This window comes from Catharus ustulatus, chromosome 3 (genome assembly GCF_009819885.2).
Source record: "Catharus ustulatus isolate bCatUst1 chromosome 3, bCatUst1.pri.v2, whole genome shotgun sequence".
NCBI classification, from domain to species: Eukaryota; Metazoa; Chordata; class Aves; order Passeriformes; family Turdidae; genus Catharus; species Catharus ustulatus.
In genome coordinates this window covers 86,273,733-86,299,662 of record NC_046223.1, presented here as the reverse complement: position 1 = coordinate 86,299,662, position 25,930 = coordinate 86,273,733, and the positions used below count along the sequence as shown (strand labels likewise).

General features: G+C 40.3%; 1 protein-coding gene across 4 annotated transcripts in view; it reads right to left on the bottom strand.

Moving 5' to 3' along the window:
• FILIP1 (filamin A interacting protein 1) overlaps nt 1-25,930 on the bottom strand; it is a 119,111-nt gene that overhangs the window by 31,326 nt on the left and 61,855 nt on the right. For all 4 annotated transcript variants that reach the window (XM_033056065.1, XM_033056062.2, XM_033056064.2 and 1 more), the window contains exons 3-4: nt 11,248-11,421; nt 8,088-8,266 (exon numbers count right to left, since the gene is read on the bottom strand). In XM_033056065.1, the coding sequence (XP_032911956.1) occupies nt 8,088-8,266; nt 11,248-11,421 (353 nt within the window). The remainder of the gene's footprint in view (nt 1-8,087; nt 8,267-11,247; nt 11,422-25,930) is intronic.

The following is a 25,930-nucleotide window of genomic DNA, read 5'->3' as shown; positions in this document are numbered from 1 at the left end:
TTCATTGGAATTGTACAGGAACTTTCATTCTGTGATATATGCACTTGTCACCAAGAGATGCTTCTTCAACTATGACATATTTGCTATCATCAGAAAAGCATTGCTGTCATTCTGCTATAATCTAGCCTCATTTTCTGCTCATTTCTTTATCTTTCCTCATTAGGGCATTACATATTCAGCTGCATTACTATTAATCATTCCCTAACATAAGCAACAGCATAACAAAGCTGTGTGAGTAATTGATTTTTCAGTTTCAGCGCTAAACCAAAAAATTAAAAAATATATTTTAAAAAGCTCATTTTTTCTCTCATTCAAGTGAAAAGTGTTTCATGTGGATTTCAATGAAACATTTGTTTGTTTCAGATCAGTAATTTCATTTCTATTTTTGTCATGTAAAGAAAAGCAGGGGATAGGAAGGACTGTATCTTGGCCCAATTCACCAAACCAACAAGTGAAAAATCCTACCTTTTTTAGAAATCAAGTGATCTGTCTGGACCAGCAAATTCCTCTGTCTGGGAAATTTGAACACTCACACACTGCCCTACAAGAAGATTTTCATTTCTTTGGTGAAAAGAATCCAAAATTATGTAAGTGACTCGTAAAAATAGAACAATTTTTCCCAGGAAGAATGGGAACAGATACCCCGAGGAACCAGTGGTGTGACCAGGAGGGCCTCCTCTGAGAGGTGGATTCAGGTCCCAACAAGTTGACAGAAGGATTAAAAATCTTATTGTGGTCCAGGTAAGTGGCATAATCACAGGGTAATTTGATACGGTTTTTTGACTAGCTGGTCTTGTGAATTAGGTCACCAGATTTTCTTTGTTGACAGTAATAATAGTCTTACATCCAAAATGGTAAGTCTTAATGATTTTAAAAAGTTAGTCGAAATACTAACTGTGGCAACACAATATTGTAATCAGGCACATACTCAGGTACCTTACAAATATGTGGGGAATTATATATTTTGCATTTCTCTGCACTCACAATTGCACAGATCTTGGCAAATTTCACAAGAACGCTTTGTCTGGATATTTGCACCCCTTGGACTTTTTATTTCTGCCCTAAGATTTCTTCGCATACAAGCCTTAAAAAGAAATGAAAACTGAAAATATGCAAATGTAAAACTCATCATTTCTAATCTCCATTGCTGCTGGAGATACTGCAGGAATGAGAAGAGATGCACGACTTAGCACCCTTGTGGGGAAAGAAGATGGAAAAGGCATTACATGTGTTTAGGGTTAGGAAAGGCTCACTGATTCAGAATAACCTCCCTAGTCAGATGATGTCTTGAGATTCTTCATACAACTTATGGAAGTTATCAGACCATACAGAACAGGTCTTGGATATTGGTAGGGCATTAGGGGTAGGTCACATTGCTAATTAGACTGTGCATCTCTGCACAGGTAAACTTTCATTTAAACATAAAGCAAATATCCAACACGTTCAAGCTTGAGTGCCTATTATCATATATATTTATACTTGTAAATAAGTGGTATCTATTTAAATTTTTTAGAAATTCACTGAAACCTGGCATTTCAACTGAAACCTGTTTCTAATCTTTCTGAATGAGGAAACAATTTTCCCTACATGACCCTGATTCGATTGTTGTTTTCTTTGCCTAAAAAAATGACAGCTTAAAAAGATGGCCTCAGTAGAGCTGTGAACTGATATTTATTTCAGTAGTATAATAACTCTGAAACATGCCAAAGACCTCTTAAATGTTAAAATTGTTACCTATTGCACCCTGGACAGGGTTTGAATTCGTGAGTAGATTTTGAATGAAGTAATATTTTCCCCCTGTCTGACCCTGGGAGCATTTGAATTAATGATTTTAGCAAGCAAACTTGCTAGGAATAATGAAGTACATATAGTTTTGTATAATAATTCTCTCTCAAGGGCTGTGAAGCTGATGCCTACTTAGAAAAAATTTTGGAAAAGTAGCTGAAACAACACATGATGCCATTTTATATAATCCCAGAAGTGACTGAAAGACTGGACAGTTTTGAGGACTATCCAAGTGTAAAGAGATGGATTTGGATTAGTCCCAGCTCACATTGTGTAAGACTTGCAATACTTTCATATTGTTTCTCCACAGTCAGATGTAACTGTTTGTTCTCTTGTTTTCAAATTACCTTTGGAACCATTTTGTTGGAAGTTGGGACCAGATTCATTAGTTAAAACATAAACCTTGAGCCGTCGCTGCCTTGCAGTCAGCTAGAGCTGTAAAACAGGACTTGCAAAATCAATGACCTTCAGATTTACCTAACTGTGCAGAAATTGTATTTGTCATTGCCAGGTTTTTAAATACACTTCTTTTAATAGCCTACCCCAGAATTTCTGGTCTGTGACCCTGTGAATATATTATTGGATATATACATTGATAGAAAATAATCAGCTTTTCCAAACCCTACCCATACCATGTCAGCCTGAAAAGAACAAAAATGCACTTCTGCCCTCATTTTCTACATTATAATATTAAAAGTTGAGAGATGCACTTATTGGAAAGTAGTCAGAGTGACTCAGTGCTCTAGTGAGGCCAGTAATGTGTGGTAAGATGAGTAACTGCTGTAGGCAATGGTGAAGTCCCTTTGGGATGGCTTTTCCTTTCTTTTGGTCACAATTTGGAAACCAGGACACAGAAACAATCACCATATGAGAAAAAAGCCAGAGTACAAATATGGCTAAAAATATTTGGAGGGGAAAAAAAAAAGATGACAAAAATATTGCTGTAAAGTAACTTAATTCCCAGAACTTTAGAGGAATCACCAACAGATTACAGTTACAGGCCAAAATCTGTGTTATATGTTTGGATCTTATACCTCCCCCCAATGTTTCCTTATGGGCCTATTCTTACCACAGAATTTGGGTTATTTGAGAATTACGGTGGTAAATCACAGACATTTATTAGTCCTGAACACTTCATATTTTTGGCTTGATTGTTCTCTAAACAAGTAATTGACTGATGGATACTCTGCCCCGCTGTCTTCTTGCCAGCTCCTTTATTTTACAGTCTTCATAAAAATCAAGGGAAAGCACAAACTGGAAAGGCAGCACACACAAAATCTCCAATCTATATCACACTCCAGCCTTTACACTTGCTTGGATCCATGAAATACAGGGAAACAAAAAGGCAAGCACTCCCCACTGAAAGGCTTGGTGCTGCCGTCTCGTGGGAAAAGGGAGAAGGGAAGCTTTGGTAATAAAAGCAGAAATGCAAAAAGGGGAAAAAAGGGAGTTTGAAAACTTGTTAACATCAACACTCCCATTTTTGTTTCAAGAGGGCTGTGTGCTTTATTGCTCACAGATCAGTTTCCTTTGCAGGTGATGTGGGCCCAGAATTACATCACCAGCAGAGCAGCCAAGAGCATCTCGGTGCCAGCATGACTGAAGTCGAGAGGAATGTATTATCACAGACCTCCGAGGGACTTGCCAGTGCATTCCTTGCTGGGGGAGCTGCGATGGGGGAGGCAAAGAGGAGACAATTTTACGTGAAGACTGAAAGGGAACTTTGTGGAGGAAAGAGCTGGGGTCACAGTCTTGCTGTCTCCTCTAGGCAGATCTAATTATGGCCATGTACTTCAAAAAGAAGGTTTAACTAAAACCAGATTTAGCAGGGCAATGCTTAGGAAGCACAGACTGAATCCTCAGCCTTGCCTTTGAGGAACACGTGAAATGCTTCAGTGCACTGAGAACACTTGCAGTGGTTGTAAAGAATAATTTGAAGCACTGAGGAAAGCAAGAACCAATATTAAATCCTCATCACTTCAGGGAAGTCTTACAATAAAACATATCTATCCTTTAGTACAGACAACTCTGGGATACTGGGTGTGTATTTCCTGGTCACTGTGTTGTGGGGTGACAGAGTCTCAGCAATCTCAGGGTTCATGCTGGAAATGATCAAATTACCCACAAAGCAGTCACACAAATCCCCCATAACAGAGCTCCAACAAAGCCTTTCTGCCACATCATACCCTCTGTTCAGCATCCCACATCTCATCCATGTAAAAGAAATTCCCTCCTCCTCCCATTTTTGCAGGCTTTCAGGCTATTTCTTCTATCCATCCTGGATGGCAGAGCTGGCTCAATGGTCCTCACCTCAAGCCTCTTTCTGAACTATTAAAATCAATGGGAGCTTTCCAGTGCCTTTAATAGGAGCAAAATGTGCTGTCAACCAATAGGATTAAAAGAAGGGCACAAGAAAAATTTTTTCAGAGATTAGCACCTCTATAAATATCAGCATTTTAAACTTCATCTCCTAGGTCAATCAAAACGTCAAAGAAATGCTGACATTACAAAGATCTCTACCCTTTCCCACCAGAAAAAAGCCCTGCTGATCAAATGAAAAAGTTTATATTTGATAAACTAAAGATTTCCTCCCGACCCTGCCCCCAGTTCCCTAAAAGGGAAGGCAAGAGGGCTGGGACTAGGCAGCACAGGGGAACAGCCAAGTACCATTTCATGTTAAGCCTGCTTTACACAAGAATTTTTGGGGTCATGAAGTACCAATAGGTGGTTTAGCTGTGCCCAGCTCAGACCAAAGTCATGCCACCAGCTCCCTCTCCAAAGCACAGCTGAAGTTCATGAGGGTGCCTGTGCTGGCAAGACTAATTTTATCCCTGAGGCTGCTGATGCCTGGTCTGCTGCTCTCCAAGTGCCCACTGCAAGCCACAGCATTAATGCAGTTCAGACCAGACCCTTCATTCTCCACTCTCAGAACAGAGACTTCTTACACCTTCATCTATCATCCAAGGGGGCCTGGGGGCCTTCAGCTCTTCTCCATATTCCTCAGCCTCCTCAGGAGGCTCCAGGAAGATGTCTGCTTCTGCATTCTTGGAATCAGAGATACCCAAAGACACCTTGATTTTAGAGGAACAGCAGCTGAGGTGGGCAATTGTCGAAAAGGAAAACTTGATTGGATAGAAAAATAGAGAATACTGTCCATAACTTTCAAAGATCATTAGATTCTATGCCAGCATACTGTAGGAAAATTTGCAAAACATGTCAGCCACCATATCTGTATAAGCACCTTCCACTAAAAGTACCAGATTCCTTTCATCTCCACCTGGCAAATGGTCATCACTACTCTTTTCCTGTAACATGGCAAACTTTTCCACAATCTTTCTTTAGGTCAGTTGCACTTGGTCTTGCAGAGCCAACACCAACAGCAAGGCCCTTCATTCAGCCTTCCCCATTTACCCCCATGTCCCCAGCTGTCTACATTTTGAATATCCCAATGCACAATTTTCTCTTTTTTATACTTTTCAAGCATCATTATTTTTGAGAAATCATGTTTTCCTGTTACTTCCTTCCTGTATGAGGCTGACCTAATAATTAGTCACTCATAGGAACTGTTTGCTTTCATATTATGTTGTTGTAGGTGGATTAGAGATAATGTATGAAAGCACATGTAAAAAAATATTCCAAAGTAAATACATTAAGAGAGTGTTAGGCATACATTAGAACTGGGGCATATTTCTTTCTTAAAGAATTCCCTTTTTGCTTTGTTCAAACTTTCACAAGGCAGCAAAAAGAGATGTGACCTGTGAAAGTTGAGGTAGACAACAGTGCTTAGGAAAAATAGATAAAATACTAAAAAATTGATTAAATGAGGAAAGAAATTACTGAAATTACTTAAATCCAGTATAGAAATTATGACTTCTCTCATTGTAGCAGACTGCTGTGAGATGGCCATCCTGCAGCACTGTTCTTCCTCTGGCTCACCCTGTCTCATTAACATTATAACTGCGAGTGCAGCAGAGTGGCTGACAGGCAAAGTTCAACTCTGTGTCCCTTTTCGTTTTCATGGAGACACCAAGTCTGTTCAGCTCTTAATAAAATGACCCTCAAAGTACCACAGTAAAATGGATTATATGTATAGTGGTACTTATAAAACAAGAATGCCTATGCAGGACCTTAAAAAATGCCTTTGGGCAGGTCAGATCTCCATCCCAATATACAGATTGAGTATGAGTTTCTTGTATGCTTTAATCTATTGCAATTTAATTTTTCCACTTCAAACTCTTTCTTTTTGACAAAATCTATTGCCATATTTGAGCTTTCCTAAGAAGTCATCCTATCAACCTTTCTTTCTTTGTGAATATAGGCCTCAAACAATACTACATCTAGTTTTTAATACCTACAAAAACGTGGGTGCAACCTCCATTTCATGTGCACTCAGAAAACAAAGGTAAAAAATTGAGATAATTTAAGATTTCATGCTTAATAAGTGGTTTCCAGCCCATCCTGATTTTGCTAATCTGCTCTGTAAGTGGTCTGAGAGGAGGAACCTGAAGAGGGAAGTACATGCATCTTGTTTTTCTGTGTTTAGCTACATGTCATGTTATCTGTGCTTGGTCACTATTATCTTGAAAACAAATTAGTGTCATAGACAAACAAAGTGGATTAAAAAGCAAATATCAGATTTCTGGTGTTACTCAACATAAATCGAAAAGGCTTCAGCACTGCAATTATCCCCTTGCAGCCACCAGTACAGAGGCACTGGTGATTAAAGCCAGTGGATTTAATTGCTCTTAAAGATCTGCCTTTCAAGAGAAACTAAAATTCAGATTTTCCTTTTCTAATTGCTGTTTTCCCAAAAATTGTAGAGTGTAGAAATCTAGAAGTTTGAGAGAGTAGGAAGGATAAGAGATAATGCCCACAGGTATGGGACTTGATATCTTAGCAGTGGTAAGACAAAAAGCTCTTTAAACACTTAATTAAATGAAGTAAATTCAACCCAGGTTATAATAGTAAACTATTTAGTGGGCTTCCCAAATTGAGAGGGAATAATAAGAAGGCAATAATTGTCAAATTAATGTGAATATTAAAATGTAAAGACAAATGTAAATGGTATTTTAATACTACTTCTAAAACATTTTGGTGGATACATGGATATTCAGTATAGAGACAAAATGTCTTCTATGAGAATCATATGGGAAGTTGCTTCTTACTTGGAAATACAATGTCTTTTATTTCTTAAAACATATTTATTTTTACATTTTTTCATTTTCTACCATGAGAATCAATTTGCTAAGACGCAGAAGCATTTTTGTTCTTTAAAGTTTGCCAATCAACCCAGTAAAGTAAAGACAGAAGAAAACCGAAACCTATTAAACCAGGAAATATGGTCACTGTAGCTCATGTGCCACCTACTCAAAGTTGGCACTGAACTGAGTTCAGGAAATACACTGAACAGTTTCACTCCTGGCTTTTTGCAAATGTCTGCCACAAGCCTGTGGTTTCCTCAAAAGCATTTCTTCTTTGAATTTGCCTTAAGTATTTTTCTTAGAGCCTTAAAAAAACAAAAAATAAAGAAACACAACATGGATTGATTTCAAGCAGTTTGGTATTAGCACAAAAAATTAGTATTGAAAAACTGAAGCTGTTACTGAGTGCTCAGTGCTCAGTCTTCAGCTAAGGTAGGATCTTTCTTTTCTTAGAGACACAGAGAAAAAATCAGTCATTCAACAAGCAGGATAAACATTCAAAAAAGAGAGAAATGTGTGGGGTGTATGAGACTGTGGGAGAAACACTGCAGATAGTCCACCACAGGCTGGCCACATTTTGCATGATAATATTTTCTTCCAGGGGAACAGGTAACTTGCCTGAGACATGCATCTTCAAAATATGAACAAGAATGCAAATGGCTTGTGACTTTGCAAGCCTAAATGCAAAGGGCATGGCAGAGTCCCACCACTTGTGTGCCAGCATCCTAATGTGTGTTGTGGTTTTCCTTACCCTGCCCTCCTGCTGCGGCAGCAGCGCTCTGTCCTTCACAAAACTTAGCGCTTAGCTAAGCAAGCCAGCCCCAGACTTAGCCAACCTAAATAGCATCTGATCAAAAGCTACCTGGAGGTGAACCCAAAACGGGCATGACTAATTCAAAACAAATTTGTTGCGTAATTCAAGCTCACACTACAGGACCATTCAGTGGTATTCCTCCAGCTCCAGTCTTGCACAGTAACATACGTACAAATGACATGAGTGGGCAGACATTTACAATGTTTTACATGGAAGTTCAGTGTCATTTAAACACAGAAAATACCAGACCATGTCACTGCTGAGGGGACAAGCACTGGGACACTCACCTCTCCCGCTCCTGTTCCAAGAGGTTGGTAAAGTCGTCGCTCTTGTTCATGTAATCCGTATGTTTATGTTTCTCATTTTCCAGCTCGTAAACGGTGCGGCGATGGCACTTTTCTGCCAACAGGAGCTGCTCCAGCATGCGCCGATACGTCTCCTTCTGCTTTTCTTCAAGCCTGTCCAGCTGGATTGTAGGAAAGCAGAACAGACTGTTTTAAACTTGCTTACTTCATCTGATTTATTAACCAACTGTGTTGTGTTTGGTAAATGCAAGTCCCGCAATTTTATGTCTTGGGTTTTACATAAAGCAGTGACTAGAAATAACTGCCCCGTGAAAGTAATGATTTATTTGGATGACATATTAGCAATAAACATTTGCACAGTTTTCAGATACACAAAGGACAGAACTTCACTTAGCTTTAGGGTAACAAATAATATTGGTGCAGTGCTGTATTTCCCCTGAGGTGCTGTGCACACTTTCTTCATTTCACAGAGAAAAAGTTGTAGCTCACAACTCAGAGTCTGGGATCCTGAATTCACACACCTGTGTGGGATTAGGCAAGTGCATGTGGAGCATAAAGTGTAATCTGAAGGCTGAAATTTGAGTTATGCATCTTTAACACACCTGTAAGTTTGCTGAGATAAAAGATTCAAATTACAGTAATTTCATGATTATAAGCCGCATCATTTTGACTAAAATTTTGGTCCGAACCCAAAGTGCAGCTTATAATCAGGTGCAGCTTATATACGGACAAAGAACAAAAAGTTGCTGTTTTAGTTTGGAGGACACATGTCTGCTGAGAAAGGCAGGAGCTTCTCTTTGAAATGGAGAATGTAAACCCCTCCCTCCAAATTGTTATAATTTTGAAATCAAGGGCCTCTCAGGCAAAAATATGGGAATTAGGAACAACAGTTCTTTTCTAGGGAAATTAAAATAGAAATACAGTACTTCAAAGAAGCAAACTCCAAACCCTGGCAACAGTCAGAGTACAACCCGACACCCTGTCAGGCAGGGTGTTGGTAGCAGTCCCATTAAATGGTGGCTGCATCCTCCTGCAGTGACAGATGTGATTCAGTTGGAGCAGTGCTCCTGTAGAAGGTGCAGTTTCCCTCCGGAGGTCCAGTGGTGATGTGGAGAAATCCGGTTTTCCTCTGGAGTCCAGTGGAGAAAGGGGCTCCCTTAGTGTCCCAAAACCTCTGTTTTTGTCTTGATAAGAAATGATGGGCTCTTCCCCCTGGCTGGAACAACTTCCAATGGGATGCAGTAATTTTATCAGTCACACAGTGGGACTCAATGGGCCATTAGCAGAAAATGACTGGCTGGAGGAAGGATGGGTTGTGAAAAGATAAAGAACAATGCCCTGCCTGGTTTCAATGGATGGCCCATTAGCAGATTATCTGCCGTGGAGATAAGGATCACTGCCCCCACCCTCAACAGATGGTGATAGAACAGATACCTTTTATCACACTCTGTATTGTAACATGCGACTTATAATCAGGTGCGGTTTATATACAGACAAAGAACGAAAAGTTGCTGGCACCCGGAAGTGCGGCTTATACTCAGTGCAGCTTATAATTGTGAAATTACTGTATTTAGATTCTGTCCAGATTCAGTTTTACATTACCAATACAATTAATTATAAGCCTTAGGGGTTTCCCCTCAGCCTGTTTTTTGACAGAAATTCTTTTTATTTATTCATAACCCTTTACCCTTTTTATCTTCTGCATTTTTCTATTAATTTAAAATGCCAATTATTATTCAAAAAATATTAAAACCAGGGAGATGTGTCTAAAAAGTTGCCAGGGCACTCCAAATCCACCATAGCTATTCATGTTACTCCTTTTGTTGTTTCTTGGGTGCAGATGACCGTCTCCAGCCTCCTCCCTGCTAAAGCAGCCCTCAGCCTTGGTACTTGCCTCGTTGTCTGTCTCTGGCATGGTGGCTGGCAGAGCCTGCTCTGCCCACCCCAACCCTTACCCTGTGAGAATCTCATCTTCCTCAGCCCCAGCTGCCCTGGGCTGCTGCTGTTTCACAAGGTATCTCAGCAAACTGAGGGAAATAAGAGAGCAGGAATGGACTTTTGCAATTTGCTCTCCAAAAGCTGACCATAACAGTCGAAGTGAAAAACCCATTGCATTTTATAAAAGAGACAGGTTGGGTTCAGCTTTTCAGAGTAGATCTTTTGCACCTAATTTTTCTCTTTTGTTTCAACATAAGTCTTGTGAATCTGTACATGATGAAAGTTTTACACTGAGGTCCCTGTAAAATTATCAGCTTCTTTGGAAAAAAGCCTTGCTAGGCTCTTTTAATCTCGTTTGAGAGTATTCTATGTATGCTCCCACATACTAAGGTTTGATTTCCTTATTTACTATTATCCCAAAAATTCCAGGAGATGCTTCAATGAGAATACACTCTATAAAGATATCCCATAGTAGACACAACTCCTGGTGAACAAATTAAATGTTCTAAATGAACTTTGAAGATTTGGACAGGTACTACAATATGTCATATTGTACATTGTTGCATGCTCCTTCCCCATGACCTGGACTGTTACGAAACTATGAACAGGAGCAATGCCTGTTTATTTTGGCATTCATGCTGGCATCAGACATTCTCAGGTCTACTTGACATTCATTTATTGCTTAAATTTTAAAGTGGGGAGTCCTATAAGTCTCGTTTAGGGGCTGAACTGACTTTTCAGTCCTAGAGTTTAAGTGACGTAAAATGAATATGGATTTATGATCCCATAAATATAGTCAAAGGCAATCTCCAAAGGTCTTCTTTTCTTAACTACCCTCATGACAGTGTTCTAGTTAGTATGCCAAGAAAATCAAAGAGTAGTTACGAGTGCTGTGAGCAGTAGAGGTTGAAGCCTGTCATTGAAAGGAATTTATAAACTAGAAATTTAACAGCCAAAGATTTTGGTCCTGCTTCACAGCACCAGTCCTAGGAAGCATAGGACCCCTTTATGGTTTGTGCTCAAATCCAGTGACTTCACTTACATATTATTCTGCAGATGATTGAACAAGATTTTATTTTCAGTGTACAAATTCTGTGTTATTCTCTTGCATGTTTTGCATACATCCAAAATACATGGAGTCTCACTTCTGGTGAGAAGGCTTCCCCCTGCACAGACATAATGTTGTCAATCAAGAAGTTGTTACCTCTGAAATTGGTTTCTCATAGACGTCTTCCCCTATAGACTTTTCTTGGGCAAGGATGGCATCCCTGTGTAGCACTCGAAGCACATTCTCTGGAGTTGCAGACCCATAATGAGCTTCTAAAACTTCAGGTTTGGTTTTCTCTGTCTTCAGCATGTGGATCACATCCTCCCTTGCCTGTAATAATGCAAATCACTACCATGAGTCAACCTATTAACCAACAGGAAACGTGGGGAAAATAGGAGCATTTAATATGTACAGACTGCATACACAAAAATAAAATAAATTAGAAAAATGACAGGCTGTCAATGTAAATACAAAAATTTTGGTAGATATCAGATTAAACATGATCTGTCCTAGACAAGTATTGTACTTTCAGGGATGAATCATTCTGTTCCTGCATGACATTACATTTGAATGCTATGAATTTTTGTCTGAGTTGCAACTATGATTATTCTTCATATACTGGATCTTAGTTCTTGCCCATGCTGCTCCCTGAAGGGATAAGGAAGTGAGTAGAGCAAGCAGCACAAGTGAGCTGAACTAATATTTCTCAGGCAGTCACTAGTCTCAGTCCTAGTCACTCCCTAACTGAATTTGCAATTAAATACTCTTTTCAAGTAACTTTAAAAATAAATTTTTCTAGGTGTTTTTCTTTAAACAAAACTCTAGACATGTTGTAGACCCCAGCTAAGGAGACATGGAAAGTCTGAGCAGTGGAGGATGGCTGTGCTGCTGGAGCTGGGGCTGGGAGCAGGGGTGCACCTGTGGCCAAGGGCAGCTCCCTGCCCCAGGTGGAAGCCCCTGGTTTCAGGCAGCATGAGAAAACATCTGGGCGTGAAGAAACAGCCCTTCAAGGCCACCTGGCTATGAATAAGGAGCATTTTAGGGCTATGCTGTGGACAAACACTTAAGCCAGGCTCTGTTTCTAATGGTACTTGCCAACACCTGTTAAGCCATCTGTAAAACGGGGGCAGGGCACCTGCTTGTCTTTCAAGGCATGTTTATGAGGCCATAGTCCAGGGAGGGACTGTAAAACCTACAGGTTTTTGGTGGGCAAAGGGGAGCTTCTGGATTTCCCTAGAGAACATCTTTCCCACAAGTGCAAATAGATGGGGGAGCAGAAAGGGCATTTTTCTCTTGCCTGCCTTCTGACAACCTGTGAGCTTGGGAATTCAATTAAGCACTAAGGAAAGGTTCAGACACTTTAGGGAAAAATCCTTTGCAAATTCTGCCCTTATGTAAGCAATGACTGCTAAAAGATTTATGAACTGACCCAACTCTTCATGCCTTTCCATACCATTCATAACAGCATTCAATTAATCCCTGTAGCAAATCTTAAATCTTTACCAAGAACCATAGAGGCACCACAGCTTAACAAAACTACCTGATTTTAAAATGAGCAAGAAAACAATTTTGGAAAATGACAAAGACTCTTCTTTTTTTTTTTTTTTTTTTTTTTTTAAATTTAAAACACTCTAACATGAAAATAAACCATGAACTTCAGGCAAAGATCATGCTATCTAATTAAGAACTAGCCCAATTACAATATATAACATTTTGTAACCTTAAGTAAAATCTTTGCACTTGTCTGCAAGAAACAAAATGCAAATTGGAATGGTATTCATGTTATTTCAAAAGGAGAGTGGGAAAGGTTCATTACTCATGCTTGTTACAACTAAATGAATTATGTGAGTTGGTCCCAAAGAAAGGCAGAAGAGCATGTACACCTCAATACATCACATCCTGAGAGTGTGCCACTCTCAGTACAGGAAAAATGTTATTTTAGGCAAGCTCTAGACAGTTTGCAAATGTATTGCTTTCCTCTATCCTATAGAAATAACAGATGTCTTAGTGTCTCCATCACCATGAGGCCAATGCTTCTGTATTGAAGAAAAAGCCTTTAAAAAGTCTAATAGGATAGGATGGGAGTATGAAGTGATTTCTAAATATCCAGATTTTATGAGGCGTTGTATTAAGCCATTTTAGGAAGAGGCAGTTTTGAGGCCATGCCTTCATCCTGTCCCAATGAACTGATTTGGTATCCCGCTGTGTGCTTCCCAGCAGGAGCCCTGTGCCACAGGCATGCTCAGGGAGAGCACTGCACAAAGACAGCAGAACTCAGAGGGCTGGGCATGAGGGAGCAGCTCCCTTCCACCCTCTGTTGAAACGTGTTTTTGTTGTGATTCTGAGCACACAAAGCTTCAGGCCCCACGCAGCCCACTCCTCAGGGACAGGCACACCTCAGACCCTCAGCTCTTTGGGAGGGGAGCAGGATGAGTTCCTTCTCTCGTGTTGTAGCTCTTGGGTCCTGGCTGGCATAATTAAACACTGGCAGGGCTGGGCAGGGCAGACAGACAGCCCAGGATTGGGGATTTAACATAGTGAATAAGCAGAGCAAAAAGCTGGGCTCCAGTCCCTGCCATGGTTATTTGATACAGAAATAGCTGGTGGAGGCAGCTGCTCTGCCCAGCAAGTGCCCCAGCCCCTGTTCAGTTGTGCACTGCCCGACTTTCCTTCAGGCCTCATTAGTCTGTCATCACTCACAATTAAAATGGAGCAACTTTAGCACAAGGGAGTAGGAATAAGAGTCCTCAAAAAGCTAAGAATGTCCCTGCTAACTGAGAAAGGCCTCTGGAGATTTGGGTCCCCCAAAAGCCAGAGGGACCCAATCCAAAGAAGTGGATGATGCTGAATGGAGGAACTGACACCCCAAGAAGGAAAATAGATGCCCAAGCTCAGTTCAGAATTTTGAAAAAAGAAACCCATTCACTACTTCATCTTTAAAGGGAAGCAGTGACACACCTAGCTCCAAGGGAACAGGGTAGAACAGTCAGCACTGAACACCCCTTGCTGTAACCCATGGGGAGGGTACCTAGCCCAGAATCAGGCTGGGTGGCACCACCCCAGGGGCTCAGCCAGCTGCCCTCTCCTGTACCCCTTCTTGGGTACCCTGCACTCTGCTGGCCCTCTGGAATTGGATGGTGTTAGTGTGGCAAGCTGCCTTTTGCCTTTTCTGGGCTCAGCCATTTCTCCTATCCTTATCTTTTCGAGGGTATTGGTTAATTCACCAAGTACTTTGTTTCAGTTGTGATAACAGTTTGTGAACAACAAATGACAAACAGACACACAGGTTGCTAGGAAGCATTGGACCAAAAGGGAACCTAAATCTAATAATAAACCAGAGACAAATTTGTTTTTATTTGGTCAGAAACAAGCTCCATCATAGGGAGATTCTCAAGGGCAGCTAACCTAGGTAAGAGAGACATCCAGGCAACGTCCTGTCCTTCCATCAGCCTCAGGGTTTGGGAATTCCAGTTAGTCTCTCTGAAACTCCTCAGGATAATATAGAGGGAAGGAGCTGAAACAGCATGCCTGTGTATCTTGTGATTTCATGTTTCTCCAAATGACCAATTTTCCCCTGAAACGACTAGAAGTCAGGTAGAGATGTTTTGTTCCAACGTATAGTGATCTGCAGGAAACAGACCATTTTCAGAAACCAAGTCAGAATAATCTTGCAGAGGAATGCTGGGGCTACTTCAAAATTCATACCTGTGAAGAGGCATGAGAGGCTCAGAGTGGGGGGCCCTAGCAAAAGAGAGGGAACTTTGCTGGCAAGCTGTTTCTGCTGATGGACATCTCCTGCTGGTGCCTCCCTTGCCCCAAAGCACAAGGCTGTTTGGTGTAAACTGTAAGCTAGGAGACAAACACAAGGAAGATATTTCAAACTGCAAGTAAACTTGCATATAAATCCCAGAGAACAGTTTTTAGCTTTTTTGGTAGAAGGAACATGCTATTTGGCACAGGAAAATCATCTCTCAAGTCCTGTTTTTGTTTTGTTTTGTTGGTGCCGTGATGAGAAAGAGCATCTCGGCTTGAGAAGACCACATATTGCAACAGCTTGTAACACAATAAAACTTATTTGCAAAAGCCCAGAAGACTGCAATTAGTCAGAGAAGCTCTTTAAAGTCAAAATACGGAATTTTAAAAATTTACTTTTATTGGTTTTTCATTTCTTCAATTGTCCTACAGGAAACTCCAAGCTACCTTTCTGTCTATACTGGTAAGATTGTGAGTTATTGAAAATAAAGAGACTTTTCCATCAATGAAGTGCCCCAAGTACCTGATTCTCTAAGCAGTAGGAGCAATAAAAACAGATTAAAGATATGCTAATTTAATTCCTTCAGTTGCTCCTGCTGATAGAGGAGCTGCAAACTTGCATTATGTCTAAGCCTTGTTTTATGCTTACTGGAGGTGCCAAAATCTAAAGGCTGATGACCTCAGTTCTTGAGTACACGCATGGAGGGCCTGAGGTGCTGTGGAGCACTGCTGTCCCACAAAGTTTTGCCTGCTCTCCTTTCCCTCCCCTCTATTCCCCACTCATGAATGCACTTACCAAAGAGGTGGGGTCTGCATTACTACCTGGGAAATCCAAGACAATGCTCCCCTTCTCTCATGAGTGCACACTGCTTGCCCAGATGGAAGGCTGACATGAGCCCACTCCTCACAGGGCTACCCTGAACACTCAATTTTGGCAGAATAAAGTAGAAGGACTTTCTTCTTGCTCACTGACTTGAGCGGAGAAGGGGGCTGTGTTCCAAACCTCACTTTACTACGTGCCCAGTAAAATATTTAAAAGATATAGAAAGGATGTAAAGAGGTTCCTGCATAAAATTGAAACCATTTAGGAAACAATAGCATGACTCTGCTGCTTGTAAAACGGGTCCGGCAGCCTAGCAACCAGACTCTTGGTCAATGGAAGGACTGTTACACAAGCTGGGCGTTCAGACGTGCTCCTTCCTCATGCCCTGCCCTGCCAATTTACTACAGCCCTCTCTCCCCATTCCCACAGTCTTTGGCCTCTCCCATCAGCCTGCTGACAAAACTCAGCACCCACTAAACGGGGAATTTTTGCCACAGGCCATTTGTCACCTGGGAAATGGGACTGAACTGATCAAACTCGTTTCATATAAGGCATCTAGTAAATCGGGGGGAAATTCACTTGTATTCAAGGTGGGCTGAATGGAGTCGAAGTAATCACTGTCAGCTAGGAGTAAAACCCAACTCAAGATCATTTGCTAGTACATGTCCTAAACTCTTCTCCTGTTTTCTTTTCATAAGCAGCCTTCCTGCATTGTTTCTCTCAAAATCAGTTACTGGTACCTATTACCCTCATAGCTCCACGTTTGGAGGCATCTAACTACTTTACACCTATTTTAGAGAAATCTCAATATTCCAGTAACATGACAACAATCCTCTTAATTAGATGAAAGTAGTTTTGAAAACTCAGGAGCAGGAGTAGCATTTACAAGAAATGCAATTATGTAATATTTTGGCAATCTAGAATTTCCAGCTTTTGATTATTTCTCTTCAGGTTATGAAGACACTTTATTATACCTACGCAAGGAAGTGAACTAAGTAGCAGATGTTTAATATTTATGAAGTTGTATTTTTCTTGCCAGTGATTAATGACGAAAAATAACTATGAAACCACAGACAGGAACCTTCACTTCTACTTGTGTTGTTGTTCCTTGCATTGCACACAGTTCAGGTTATTTATAGCACAACAGCTGCTCTGTTCAGCATCCGAAACTAGATAAGGTCACAGGTTATCCATGTAATGTTGGGGTCTTACCAGTGACTGATTTCCTAAATGCCAGTAGGCTTTACAAATATTTCACCTAGAGTTAATAAACATCAGACTCAAGGCATCCAGAGGGAGATCAGGAGAATGTTCTCACACTTCTTTCTGTGCCGTCCAGGACATGATGTGTTGCCATTAGGGCAGGAATAGCCTTATTTCTGAAAAGGTCCATTAGAGACCTCAGAAAGTGGATATCACTAGCTTGGTTAGTTGACTTTAATGAAAGAAAGCACCTTCAAGCAGGGGTACTCAAACACCTGTATCTGAAAAACTTTCCTAACACTAATCTACTAGTCCCTGTTTAACACCAGTAACTTTCCTTCTTTCTTATCTTAGGAGGAAACAAAAATAATTAAAAGGAAAGTGTACTTTCTTAATTTTGTCTCATAATATTATAAATATGTATACAGAATATAATAAAAACTACTCCTGACAGCTGGAATGACCCTTTTGTTAAAGGCCTGATTGCTCACTCTAGGTCTTCATACCGTTACAATAACTGAGTAGCAATTTGCCTTCCAGAACAGTTATACTTATTGTAAAAAGATGTTTCAAAGCAGTAAAGTTTGATGCTCTATTGCATATTGCATGACACAAAGCTCTTTTTGCTAAAAACCTAATAATTATTTTTTTCTTCAATTATCTGAAGTAGCTTTGTTTGTATCACTCACTCAGTGCAAAATGCTGGCTAATTACATAAAATCATAGAATCATAGAAGTCCTGAGTTGGAAGGGACCCACAGAGATCATCAAAGCCAAATACTGGCCCTGCACAGGACAGCTCCAAGAGTCACACCATGTGTCTGAGAGCATTGTCCTAATCCTAAAGCTTCTAGTGCTCTGTCAGGCTTGGGCTGTGACAGGTTCCCTGGGGAGCCTGTTCCAGTGCCCAAACATCCTCTGGGTGAAAAATCTTTTTCTAATATCCAACCTAAGCCTCCCCTGACACAGCTCCAGGCCATTCCCTCTATCCTGCCACTGTCAGCACAGAGCAGAGGTCAGTGCCTGCCCCTTCTCTTCCCCTCATGAGGAAGTTGTAGACCATGATGAGATCTCCCTTCAGTCTCCTCCAGACCAAACAAACCAAAGGATCCCAGCTGCTCTGTGGTTTCCCCTCTAAACCCTTCACCATCTTCACAGCTGTCTTTTGGACATGCTCTAATAGCTTTATGTCTTTCTTATATTGTGGCACCAAAACTACACGCTGGAGTCAAAGTAGGGCTACACCAGCAACATGAGTACATAGGTTTTACTTGCGTGGAAGACTTTACGTACAGCAAACTTTTTTTCTCACCTTTTATCTCAATTTCATAACACTTGAAACTGTGGATTTCACTTGCATGAATTTCTTTTAACTTTTCTGTGTTCAAGTCTAGGTACATGATGCACTCTGGAGGTAAAGAGATTACTTCAGTGATGAAAAGTGACCATTGATGGTTGTTGATTTTGTACAAAGGGTAAGTGAAGTATATATCCAGAAATACAAATGATCCCTCATGAGGATATTTAATAGAACTGTCCTGTCTTCTCCACACCATGCAGAACTTTCTGGACTTGTATGAAGCCTTTGGAGCTCTACACTGTATTTAATTTTATTGTGCACTATCTTTCAGTGATAACTCAGAAAGCTCTTCTAAAATCAATGCTGGGGAAGAGGCACATGATAGACCAGCTCAGCCACTGCATAAATCTTCTGAAGTGGCTCCAGAAGAATTACATCAGAAATTAATTTGGCCTCTTATGCTTGAAAAAGTCCCTGCTAAAGATTGCAGAGCTGAGGAGAAGCAGCACTGAGCAATGTATTACTTCTTCCAGCAAGCTTTGAAACAGATCAAATGAGCACTAGAAGACATCTGTCTGTTATTTCCTGCCCACACAGCTTTGTTCTGCTTTATTGCCAGAGCGCTCCATGGATGATGTCACTTTTTTTCTGAAGAAAACAGGCCACCAGAGCCTTTCACTGACATAATTAATTATCTGTAGTCTGGGCCACAGCCAGCAAAATTCCCATGGCAAGGCCCTGAGAAGTATTAACTCCACACTGCTTGATGTTTTCAGAATTATTATGGTCTGGGATACCCTGTCTTGTCTTTTCACACTGAAAGAGTGCATTGCTTGATATTATCAAACTATGGGGCAGTTACTGCAGTATATAGAATTACAGTGTCATGATCCAGTCACCACAGAGACACAAGGGCAAGGGGTCACTGTCAAGTTATGTGCGTGACTCTGCATGTTGGGATATGTTCTGTATGCTCCAGCAATGCCTCACAATGGCTAAACCCACTGATTTGGATTTGCTGTATCCAGCCATAGAGTTTTTGTCTCAGCTAACATTAACTGTATAATATTTTTCACATGGCCTGAAGCCCAGCAGCAAGCAGAAACCACAGATTGATCCAACTACCCATCAAGCTGCCATGTTCCTTTTGTAACCAGCACTTGTTTTGTGATCCGTTAGAAGCTCTGTAGGAGGGGATAAAAAAGTGACTAATGAAAGGGCAATAACAGGAAAAACATTTATTTTCCTCTTTCTTCTGTTATCATCTGGGCCTATTAGCAAGTCTGGACCAAGACACAAGAGAACCCATGGATCATGGACCTCTATCTTATGCTTCACACTTAAAATTAACCCTCCCATGCTCCAATTTCCATTCCATAGAGGAAATACTATTTCTTCTGAATGAGATTTAATTCCCAAGTATATAGAAGATCTAGATATGCTGTGAATGCAACAAAAATTTTCTCTAAATTGCATTTTGCAAGTGCTACCTTGGCAGTATAAGGAACAGAAACATCTGAAATTGGGTGCTCTGACCTGAATTTCAGGGATGCACTTGAAGCTGCTGCTGTGACTGCCCTGTCTCCAAGAGGAACAAATCAGCCCAGGCATTTTTTTTTCCACAGTGATCATGCTGCCTTCTGGCAGGAGCAAGCACACAAGGAGCAGGATGGAGCAAGACAAGCTGGAGCCAGCAGGGCTGTAACCACCAGGATGATGAAGTCAGAGGCAATCTTTCTGCCTCCTCTGTGGAGACAGGAGCATGTGGGACACTAACAGACCTAAGTCTGTGTACATGTGTAATAAACTGTATACACAACTTTCTCTTGTCCAAGCATTTTGTTGGCTTTGTTTTTGAGTACTCTGTGCTGCACAATGTGCATCCGAGTTACTGGTGGCTGATGAATGGGCAAGAACAGTAGGACTGCATTACAGCAAGCACTCACCAGCACAGCCAATTATTTGAATGGAGGAATTGTGAGAGGAAACGAGGGAAGTGGCCAAACTCTTAGTGTGAAGGAACTAGGGAGGATGGGCAGTGAAAGGCGCAGAGTGGGAGCTCCCAGCCATGCCCACAATGCCCTCAGTTGTTTCCAAAATCCCTGATTTCCCCCAAAGTCTGTCTTCCCCAAGCCCCACTTGGGGACATCCTTTTCCCTCTCTATCCTACCACTGTATTTCCAGGAATGAGTCTGACTCATTTCAAATTTTACCTGAACTGCTGAGATTGCCCAAGACAATACTGGAGAATTGGGGTTTCATTAGGAAGCTGCCTCAATATTTCTGTTTCTGACTTGTTTAAACTTGAAGGTGACAAATGTCTGGAAGTTACCATGCAACTGTATTTGAGTTAGATCAGTTCTGCTCATCTTTGTGGCATGGAAGAGCTGATGCTTCTTTTTTGCAAAGAAAACCAATAATTTCCATAATAAGAAAGACATCACTTGCAAAATCCAAATCCTTCCTACCTCAGGAAAGGACTTCCTTTCATGGTGCCTCCCTCAGCAGTGCATCATTTTGGGTGCCAAATCTGCACAGCCCTCTGAAATAAGTCAGAGTTCACTTTATTTTGGACATCATGCAAACCCTCAAGGAAGCAATTTTGTAAGATGTGGCAAGACACAGGATGTTCAGTAGGACCTGCAGTTTTCTGTGTGAAAATGTTGCATTCCCTCACTTTAGTCAACCAATAGGTGGAGCCTTTAACCCTAGAAACAAGACATTTTCTCACAATGTTATCACAATTATTATGTAAAGACTTGTATTTCTATTTATTAAAGCTTGTTTTGGATGAAAAAAAATCTGTTTTGCTCTCAAGAGCTTACCTGATCCTCAGCTAGAGACAACAGACAAAAACTTAATAAATACACAGCTGGGGCAGCAAAGTTAATAAAAACAGGTTCATCTACCACTGCAATGTTAAATTAACAACTGGTGACTCAGAGTACTGGACAGCATTATGACACATAAGACATATGCTCGTTGCAATCTCTCCAAAGAATCCCAGATATTTTAAAGCCAGAGAGCTCATGCATTTAACTTTGATTGCAAAATGATTGGCCATGTGCTCTCCCACAGAGTAAACCTTCTCTCAAGAAAAATTAGAAAAGATACAAACTTCGTCATTACTGTTGCACTGAATATACAATTTCTTCTAGCATATAAATGTAAAGAAAAAAGAAAAAAAATAGTCAAATTATATAATTATTTAAAACTAGTTTTTAAAAGTTTGCAAGAGAGGATCAATTTGGAACAAGTCCAAAACTTAAAAAGCTGGTTTGGGGCAATTCAGTTTTGTTTTGAGCAGAAGACCAAGAATTTTTGGAAAAAAAACACCAAGCTTTTCATACTCTTCCTTCCACTCTAGATAAGATGTTCAGTGGATCAGAGACACTTGCCAATTATTCCTCTCTCTTCTGATCCTTCAAGCCTAACTAACACAACAGATACAGCTCTGTTAAGTACAGCTCAGGCATTAATAGGGAAGGATGTTAAAATGTCTTTGTGAAAGAGGTCTTCAGCCTACAGCTGTCCAGTGACAGTGACATTTTATTGAGGACCATTACTTTGAAAATCATATAATTATAAAGCAATTTTAGTACCAAAGAGATGGATGGCTATCATCCCTATGGTTGATAGAACCTCTGCCCTTTATTTCAGAGGGAGCAGGAAATTGCCCAAGTAGCACAATTTAACCATATTTCAGTACACTGTCTTACCTTTCTTTTCCCCTCTCTCTCACAAAACAGTCGGGTTCTATTTTAAAATTTATGATTTTGGGCCTTTCTAGACAAGTTCATAAGTTCTTCTTACCTCCTATGGTATGTTCTGCACTTTGCACAGCAGCAAATGTAAGCTACAGAAAATAAAGCATACTATTCTGGACAAAATTAATCTCTAGTTATAAATTATTCAATAAAAATAGAAGAGAGCATCTGTGGTCTGAATTTTTTTTTTTTTTTTTCTGCAAAAGCATTCTTCACCAGGAAAACAGTAACAAACAAACCAGGGGTCAATAAGAGAGGAGAGAAATTTTTAACTCATTGTACTGATATGCCAGACATTTTTAGGGTTTGTTTTTAGGCTATTATTTTGCTACACTGTGGATACCATCTTTCCTTTCATCTTCTTGCCTTTTTTGTGCCCACTTTCCATGTCTCTAGCTTGGCTCCATTTATCTCTGTTGTATTCCCCTTTTGCTTACACTCCTTTTCTTCTATTGCCCAGCCTCTTTCCCCTCATTCCATTCTGCTTAAGTCACCTCTCCCTCCTCACATTAACCCTATCTTCTCTTTTTCCCTATAGCTCTCTACTTGCCAAGGCTTTTCCCTTGGGGAATTTGTATTTCATCTGTATGATATGCTCATAAATCCTGAACTATTTCAATTCAATCATCACAACTTCACAGATACCCTACATGCACTTTTCTCTGGCTTTACCTATTCTTTCTGCCTTGGCTCGTCTGCAGCTTGTTAATCTGTGCTATTTCACTAATGACCATTTGAAAATTCCTTCTCTTCTCTGCTTTCTCTGGTGCCAAGACAACTTGCCCCAGCTTTCTCTTCTGATTTTGGTTCCTGCACAAGAAACACATCTGGTTTCTACCCACCTATCAATCCCATATTCCTCTCTTGAACATTAAGGCAAATCCATGTTTATTAATATTTATGCAAGAGTATAAAAAAAAGGCACTGAAGAAAAATATAGACCTTTGTACAGTGCTTTTTACTAAACAACAACTAGGTGTCTCTCCCAGTGTTAAAATATCTTGGAAGAGTCAACACAAAAGCAGATTGAGTTTACACATTGCAGCAAGAGGAAAAAGAGAAAGAGAGAAAAAACATCGCAACAGCCACAGAGTCAAATTCTCTTGCTTATACTAGTCAGACTGACCAGTGATGGGAAGGTCAAGTAATGTCATGCCTTAAGAGAAAGGCAAATATGAAACCAAATGCACAAGGCACTAAGGAGCTCTCTCCTACAGCAAGAACCATGTGCAGTTCCACTACAGACACCAAGAAAGGTGAACATTTCTTGGTGCTATTCAAGGGGTGATGAAGACATGGAGAGCTTATTTTGCCACAGAAAACTGAAAGGATGTGTTACAGCAAAAACAAAGGCTCAGAGAATTCAAGACTGTTGTCTACAAATACATCAGGTATTAAAGACAGGAGGGAGAGAGGTGGGCTTTCAAAGCAGGATCACTGCATAGCAGAGCTTCATAAAGGTTTCACTAGACATAATTAAAAATGTTTTAGAAATTAAAAGGGATAAAGCAGCTAAACATTAAAACTTTTCAGTTCTGGGACTGTTTTCCAATAGGAGTCATCAAAGTAAACAACCTACCTAATCTTAAAACACAGCTTACTAAGTTAACAAAGGTAAAATGGAACATTTGCCTGAAACATGAGATGCTGGGATTTGATATACAATAGATCCTACAATTTTATCTCCAGAATTCTCAGATCAGTCAATGCATCTGCAATATAAGGATGAGGAAAGTCTAAGTTGGGAAGTAACAAAAAGCAAGAGTAATAAAAAAGGTCACAGCTAGAGAAATAAAGAAGGGAAGAAAAGTGATTAGGGAAATTTAGATCTTGGGAAAAAGAATAGATCAGAGTGATTATAGAATAAAATTTATTATATAATATGTAGCCCTACAAAAGGGAAAGAATGTAGAAAGCAGAAAGATGGAAACAGTAAAGAATTTTCCTTTCCATTTACAAAGCATAGTTTTTTGTTAGAAAGACAGACAGAAAAGTACTAAAATACCTTTTAAAATGTTAAAATGCAATGGGTAGTTTATCACCTATACCCATGTGAGTTGATTGACTTTGTTAAGAGAGAGGATTTTCCTCGTGGCTGGATGTGCAGTGTTTCATAAGGACCTTACCAGAGAGAACAAACACAGAGTCCTCTGCTAATCTTTCCCTGATCCAATCAGGTTGAGAAGAAAGTCTGGCAGCCCACCTGAGGGTGAGCTCCTCCTGTCCTGTCTCTGTTGGATGAGAGCTCCTTCCCCCAGGACTGTCTTGTTTCAGCCACCAGCCTCCCATTCCTGCCCTTCAACAGGCTCTGGCACCTCGTGTAAGCATTCAAATTAACCATTTAATACAGTCTTGAATAAATACTCATAAAGAAGGGACTTCTTTGACAGCAGAGTGATTTGCTCTCTCCCTTTGAACAAGGGGTGTTATATAAATAGGTTTACCTCTGAATATCTGCTAAACAGTGTTTCCCTTCAAATAAAAAAAAACCAAACCAAACCCCGTGTTACATTAGGCCACTTGGAAGTCTGAGGACTTGTCAGAAGTTCTGCCTTGTGATTAATTCATGTATCACTTGTATATTATACATACAGTCCCTCAAGACATCACATTTCACATATTGCCCATCTGCACCCTCAGATCTGCAACAGAGGAAATGTGCAGCTGATAACTTAGCATGTATTTCCTTTATACACCATGGCTGCATGGCTTTGAGGAGCTCTGCTCCTCAGCACTGCCAAGCTCTCAGGAAACATTTCCCTCAGCCCTAAAGCATGCAAGGGACCTCGACAGGAATGGGGAGCTACAGGGGATGAATGCCATGTTGGCACTGGAGAAATACAGTAAAACATGGACTATAATAAAGGCCTTGAGTGGAAAAGTTGCTCCTTTTAAAATTGGTGTGAAATATAGGAAACTGTCTCCCATGCTTAAATTGTCCTCCAGTAGTAGGCACGAAATCTGGATTTAAAAAATTATTTTTCTTGAAAAACCTAATGATTTGTAGTGGGATGCTGTCTTTATAAATATACTTTTATTATTGTGGGTTTTTTTCCCAAACATGCAATAAGAGTGAGTCGTAAACATGTAGGAATACTGTTCCTCATTTCCTTTTGGGTCCCCAATCAGGAAATGTTGAAAATCAGTGTTGGTATTACTGAAGATTAATGGCTGCTGCTCAGAAACCATACAGAAAGGGAATATATTCCTGCCAGAACAAATACACAGGCGATTGGACAAAAATCTGTGAGCCACAGATAGTATTATATCATCATTGTAAAGATCCACACTGCCTGTCTAGCTCTGTAATTAATAATATTCACATGTGGGTTTGACTAAAATCACTGTAACAACCAGGCAAATTAATGCCATGCCTTCATGGTCTAATTTATGCTACTGGTATTTGAAGTTTTCTTTTCAAATCAGCTTTACAGTACTTAAAAATTAGATTTTTTTTTCCCCAGGTATAGGAGGCAATTCTTCATGGATTTTTTTGCCACTATATGTTCAATATGGGTTTAAAGACCATGTAATCACTACTTTTTTATATGAGCAGTTAGATCTCACAAGAGAAAATACACTCCACTGAGCTATAGGGCCATTAAAATAAATCCCTGTCATCAGTTCATTTGCTTCCCACTCTCCTTCAGAGAGGCTGTACTTAAGAACTCTCCTGCCGTGTGTATTGGGACACGTTCTCATCACCACAGCTTCTGCAAACTTCTTCTTCCCTTTTGTTTTCTTACAAAATAAGGCATAGGCTATGGTGACCTCAGATGTTTATGGAAAGCTTTCCTTCTCTATATTCAGTAAATGCACAGGGTCCAGCCAGGAAACATGAAGACAGGCAGAGCTGAGTCCAGCTTGATTCTAGAAGCTAAAGCACAAGAAGCTACCTGAGGGTATCATAATTTAAAAAATCAATCAAGGTAAAAATAAGGACATAAACATAATTTCCAGGACATCTCTCCATGGTTTCCTGGCACGTTTGGC